Source organism: Populus nigra, chromosome 4 (genome assembly GCF_951802175.1).
Source record: "Populus nigra chromosome 4, ddPopNigr1.1, whole genome shotgun sequence".
In the NCBI taxonomy this organism is placed as follows: domain Eukaryota; kingdom Viridiplantae; phylum Streptophyta; class Magnoliopsida; order Malpighiales; family Salicaceae; genus Populus; species Populus nigra.
Window position 1 is genome coordinate 12,959,167 of NC_084855.1, and position 6,120 is coordinate 12,965,286.

A 6,120-nucleotide genomic window follows, 5' to 3' on the forward strand; every position below is an offset into this window, starting at 1 on the left:
TTTCGAAAGTTGTGAAAAATTTAGAAATGTCATATTATTTGCTGATTATATCAAATTTGGTCCTCAAACTTTTGATTGCTATATATATTTTGTTTTAAATATTTATTTTTCAATTTCATCTTTTAAAATTTAATTTTTATATTAACTTTGATCCTCATTTTTATAATTGTTATTTGCTTTTCCCTTATCATTTTTTTATTGAAACTTTTTATGTATCAAATTTGATCCTCATTCTTTTGATTGTTACTTATTTTATTTGAAATAATTTATAAAGTGTTAATTATTATTATTTTAATTTTTTTATCTTTTATTTTTTTTATTTTTTAGATTTGATCTCTATTATTTTGATTATTATTTATTTTATTTGAGATAATTTATGAATTTTTTTTTTAATTTCATTCTCATTTAACTTTTTAATTTGTAAAATTTGTTCATCATTATTTTAATAAACTTGAAAAAAATAAAATATTAATAAGTTATTTTCCAGCTCATTTTCCATAACATAACCAAATACTGGAAAGTGTTTTTCAATTTATTTTTCATTACACTATCAAATATTAAAAAATAATTTATTTTCTCATAATTTACTTTTTCAAAATTTATTTAAAAAAAAAATATTTTCCAGTAAACAAACAAATCTAGCTCATCTTTTGACCTGCACGGAGCTCCTATAGTTAGCCAGTAGAGTAGTTTGAGCTCGCCCTCACATGTATCGAGTTCACAAGCAGGGCATCGAACTGAGCTGCAGATCTGAAGACAATGGCAATTTTTTTCACTTGTGATCCAGAATTTGTTAGATTTGCTGACAAAAATGTGTTCAGAACTAAAATTTCTAGAGTGAAAAAACCAAATTAGAGTTGCCCGCTATCCAGATTCCTTCTCTGATGTTACTTAGCACACAAGCTCCACAGGATTCCTGGGCCTTCTCTACATCATCTTTGTTAATTATATTCAGTGGCAAGCTGAGCCTCTCGGACAAGAGTGCTACATAACATGGGGCTAGGATGGGGCTAGGACTTGAAGATCACGCAAGCAAGAAAACTTCCATATATACACTGCCATGCATGATGACGGTGTGAAACCATCGGCAAGTCGCCGCAAGCTTCGCCAGAGACTTCCTATCCAAAAACTTAGTTATTTCCGTCCATAGATCCACTTCATACCTTTCTCAGTTGAAGTGTAAAACAAAATAATTAATTGCCTGATTTTCTTCCTCACAGAAACTTAAATCTGATCATCTTTAGCTTCGAAACCTAAACACAAACTCAAACTCAACTCCGATCTGTTTAGCAGCATTCATGAGAAAATAATAGAAACTGTAATTTTTGTACTTCAAATTCAATTTGAAATATTCAGACTCTTGAGTTGCGTGTTAGACCTTTATTTCCCTTTATTTATATATTTTTTTGTAATTAGTCTTTAAATAATTATGGATGGTTGTAATATAAATAATCCATGAATGCAAGCTGACTCTTTATGATAATGGTTATGCTCTTAAGAACCATTGACAAAATCCTTAAGCCTTCATCAGCGATTTCCAGTAAACTTGCATGCTAATTCTATAGATGCCGTGTGTTTGTTCATCTGGCTTTTTTAAAATAATTTTTGTTTAAAAAAAAACAAATTAATACTTTTTTCAAAAGTCTTTCAATGAAAATATCATCAAAGAAAAAAATATCAATGCTTTGGAAATCACTTTGAAGACACCTGATGTAGTTGCCATGAGCTATTGGGGTGCTCATTACAGCTCTATAATCAGATTTAATGTAGATTATTTTTGTGTTTCAAAAATATTTTTAAAAAAAAAATAAATTTTTTTATTTTTTTATTTTAAATTAATACTTTTTATATTTTCATATCATTTTAATGTGCTAATATCAAAAATAATTTTAAAAAAATAAAAAAAATTAATTTAATACATTTCCAAGTGAAAAACACTTTAAAAAACAATTAATATCACACTTCCAAACAACTTTTTACTTCAGAGTCTATTTAGTATTATAGTTTAGTATTATAATAACAGTTATGTTTAAATATATATTGAAATGATATTTTTTTTAAATTTATTTTTAATATCAAGACATCAAATAAATAATCTAAACCAAAAAACTAATTTAAAACAAATAAAAATATATATTTTTAAAAGCAAAAACAAAATTGGTTTACAGCCACTATTTTCACTGAAACATGCCTCATTTCCAGCTAATAGCCGTTAGGCTTGAGGCTTGCTTTCAATTCGTTCCATCATTTGGCTCCTTTCATATGGAAAATATACCGAAAAAATTTCTGATGGACAAAAACTAGCACAATACTCATCCATTCTTACACGAGTATGCATCAGATTCAGATTCAAATCCAACCCCTGCGACCGTAGGAGGACAGAACTGAAAGTTGAAACCAGATGATGCGGGTTAACGTTGCAATTTGGATTAAAAGGATCAGCAGCTGTTGTTTTTTAAAAAAACAAAATTCAAGGTGCCAACCAGACAGCTAGTGAATTTACATTTTATAGCTACAAAAAATTGGATCGTTATCAGAGTACGTAAATGAATTAAATTACAGGTTCATTGCAGATTAATAGATGAGTCTGATGCTTTCACACAGGTACATCAGAAAGTCAATCTCGAGCTTTAATTCATGAACTTCCTGCAATTGGGAGCTTTACAGAGGCAAGGAACTTTCAAGTCATCACGCTCATCTGGATCAAACAAGTAATCGTACCTGTCCACACAACAAATGGCACACATGTCCTTCCCAAATTAAATATCAGGACCAGTGACTTGAATCAAAACCATGGTAATTCACTTAAAGAGAATGAGAGAGAGAGAGAGAGATTATTTAAATCATACATTAGCTCGTCGCCGGCAGAAACATCGGTCTTGGCAATGAGAACAATCCGATTCTCCACGTCACCAACACTCATTATCCTCGCATAGCAATTGGGCATACACTGCAATAAGAGCAATTGTAACTCAATTATTTTACCACTAATCGTATATTAAATAAGGTTACAAAATAGAAAATGTTTGACCATGAGAATGCGCCATAAGTTGCACAACCTGACTCAGGTAAACCTAGTTGAACTTCCTAACTTGGAGTGAGGCTGAGGTTGTACAATCAAATATATAACACATACTAAGTCATAAGAACAAAGTAAACCTAAGACCAGTTTAATTTGGCAAGTGTCACTATGGTCATTAAATCCCACAAATAAGATCCATTTTCCTTTTGAGTTAGAGGGTACTGCAGACAGCATGGGAATTAAAGGACAAATAATCCCAAGTCCCCAGGTCCTTGGCAACAAGCTGGATTGTGATCCAAGGTACCAGGTCGCTGAGAAAGTATTTCACTATGTACTGTTCTGTGAACATGGTCTTACAAACATCTGATCAAACAGAAACATGGAACCGTCACAAATATTAATGGAAAAAAGAAGTAAGTGGTATCTTTAGATCCAGTTTCAGGTGAAATTTAAGTTCTGCACTTACCGAATGATTGATTAACCGTGCTATATTCCCCTTATTTGTTGCATCAATTACAACTTCCTCGCTGATCTTGAACAGCTGCAAGAAAGATTTGATTGAACAGTAAGAAACGCCAACAATAGAAATAAGTAAAAAAGCAGGAATGCACTTGCCTAAAACACATGCCAGATATCCTCAAAAATAACAGTGAAATCAAGTCATTATAATTAAAAACACGTTCAGTGAGGTAAATTCTACCACTTTACAAGACAAATATGCTCATCCACGTGTCATAAAGGGCTGGTTCATTCCAAATTACAATATGTCCAGCTGTTTAATGGGCCAAAGAGAAGGAGAAGGAATGGAAATGGAAACCGTGGCATCTTCTACCAGGGCTAATCACATCAGAACTATGTTATTTATATTGTTTGTCCGTAATTTGTTCCAATATTTCAAAATAGTACAGGGAGGTTCAATTTGCCCATAGCTCCTTCAATACCAGATAGCAAGTCTTGGCTTTCATATCCCTTGTGATGGACCTGGAAGAGATGGGACATGTCAATTCAGACCACATCCTCATCATCAACCACTAGGTCATCTGCCTACCAATAGTTTGGCAGGGTCTAAGATTAAAGTTCTTCAAGATACCAGAAGAAATTCATGGCAAGTGGGCAAGTACAATTTCTTAGTCATATAACAAACACTGTGCCGAGAAATATGAGCAGCAAGTCAAGAAACTCACATAACAATCCTTGCCTTCCAAACGGTACCGTGCCTCTCTCAGATCAGCAACACTCCGCCTCACCTTCTCTCCACGATACTCAATGACCTGGAAAAGGGAATGTTCTTAAACCAAAAAGAAAGACACGCCTAGTCTTGAGAAAGCAATACTTCCAGGGAAGTTAAATACAAGAGAGGTATTACAAAAGCTGTGACTGAAAGTCCAGCCAAACAAAACAATGGATGCTTTAACAAAACACAACCGACAGGCCAAACACTCAAATGAAGTACCATTTCTCCTTCTTGAATATTTCTGCGTGCAAAGAGGCCCCATCCATGTATACCAGATTTACCAAAACACACCCGCTGATTTTCAGTTTTCTGAAGACATAAATACATGTCAATTGAATTTGACAATTATATCAGGTATAAAACAACTATCTCATGCAAAGGATGGTGGGACCTGTAAATGGCAAAGGCGTTCTTTGAATGAAGAGAAAACTGTAGAATCTCCAGTTTCCTGCTAGCAGACAGCAAATACAGACAAGTTAACCAACCAAGAGGACAGAAAGGGTAGATCATGAAATTCCAAAATCAAACTTTTTTACTTGTCTTACTGTCAAACTCGTAAAAAGAAATAAAAACTTCCAACAAAGACAAGTGTATTACTTCATAGGTGCTCAGGCTTATAATTGAATGTAAAGAATCATGTCTTGGTCCCATCAATCGGTGCAATATTGGCTCTCCTTCAGACACCTGCCAAAACAGGAAAAAATATCAATGAGATAAAAAGGACCAATAAACTTGTCTTGATGGAAAACAAATGATCTTTGCAAGAAGTATATGGATTGCACAAACGTGAGTGATGAAAAATCCAGAAGAAAAGTGGAAAGCAAAGCCGAATAAAAGCAGTAAAGGTTCCTAGATAAATCACCTTATAGTTTGTTCTTTTAAAAGCACGGCACTTTGCAGCGGAGACAGGTTCAAATTCATTACTCTCTCTGGTTGAGGGATCTGGAAGTTCCACTTTCTTGGATGAAACCAACCTTGAACCCCTCGAGCACCCATTCCGATTCTGAAGAAAACTTCTGCCAGAGAAAATCCCTGAAGGAGTACGCACGACTACAACAGAATCTGGGTTCGGCTTCCTGCAACAGAACCAACGTAAGATGACACAGTATCCAAATTAGATGGGTGCACACAAGATGGACAGGATTCCCTCTTCCAATTCGGAGAAAAACAATTTGATATTGAAGATACAAATGATTGACGGCAAAAGCTCTAACCTGTGAACAGCACAATATATTAACTTTTCTGTGACTTGCATACCACTCTTCTCTGTGCAGTTCAACTGAAAGTTCACAGTGCAACATTAACAGAAACAGTTGGTATTCTATTCTTGTATAATTTCCAATTGAAAAGCTACATAAGGAACATAAAGACACATGCAAACACCCAGAAAGGTATAGCACAGTACAAAATATGAAATCCGGACGCTACAGCAGGAAAACAAATATTATCCATGAGTATTAAAAACAATTCAGAAAAACCTACCTCCATGAAATATCCTGCTCTTGAGGCACATGTTGCATGGAAATAGGTGGCACACTTGCAACACTGGGTGCACGAACCATAGGTCTGCTTACAGATAACACACCTCTGGCAAGCAAATAAAATAAATTTAGACCAAAAGAAATCTCATTCATATAACAACAAAGCAAGTGTGCATCAATTTGGAGAGAAACAACTTGAGAAACAATTTAGTCACCATATTGTACAAAAACCTTGGTCCTTAATGACTAAGGCCTCGTTAGTTTGTTGGTTGGAAAGTAATTTCTTTTTGGAAAGTGAATTTATAAAAAGTGAATTATTTTCTTGTTTAAGAGTGTCATGGAAAATGAGTTGGTAAACATTTTCCAGTGTTAGGCTATGCCAT

General features: G+C 34.0%; 1 protein-coding gene across 1 annotated transcript in view; it reads right to left on the bottom strand.

Annotated features, from left to right (window-relative positions):
- Positions 1–2,405: 2,405 nt before the first annotated feature.
- The window catches only part of LOC133690822 (histone-lysine N-methyltransferase ATX3-like), a 10,341-nt gene continuing 6,626 nt past the window's right edge, over positions 2,406–6,120 (bottom strand). Inside the window, exons 14-23 of the mRNA XM_062111088.1 lie at positions 5,739–5,843; positions 5,471–5,535; positions 5,119–5,332; positions 4,854–4,940; positions 4,648–4,704; positions 4,476–4,565; positions 4,207–4,293; positions 3,489–3,563; positions 2,850–2,950; positions 2,406–2,721 (exon numbers count right to left, since the gene is read on the bottom strand). Coding sequence (XP_061967072.1) covers positions 2,631–2,721; positions 2,850–2,950; positions 3,489–3,563; positions 4,207–4,293; positions 4,476–4,565; positions 4,648–4,704; positions 4,854–4,940; positions 5,119–5,332; positions 5,471–5,535; positions 5,739–5,843 — 972 coding nt within the window. The 3' untranslated portion in view covers positions 2,406–2,630. The remainder of the gene's footprint in view (positions 2,722–2,849; positions 2,951–3,488; positions 3,564–4,206; positions 4,294–4,475; positions 4,566–4,647; positions 4,705–4,853; positions 4,941–5,118; positions 5,333–5,470; positions 5,536–5,738; positions 5,844–6,120) is intronic.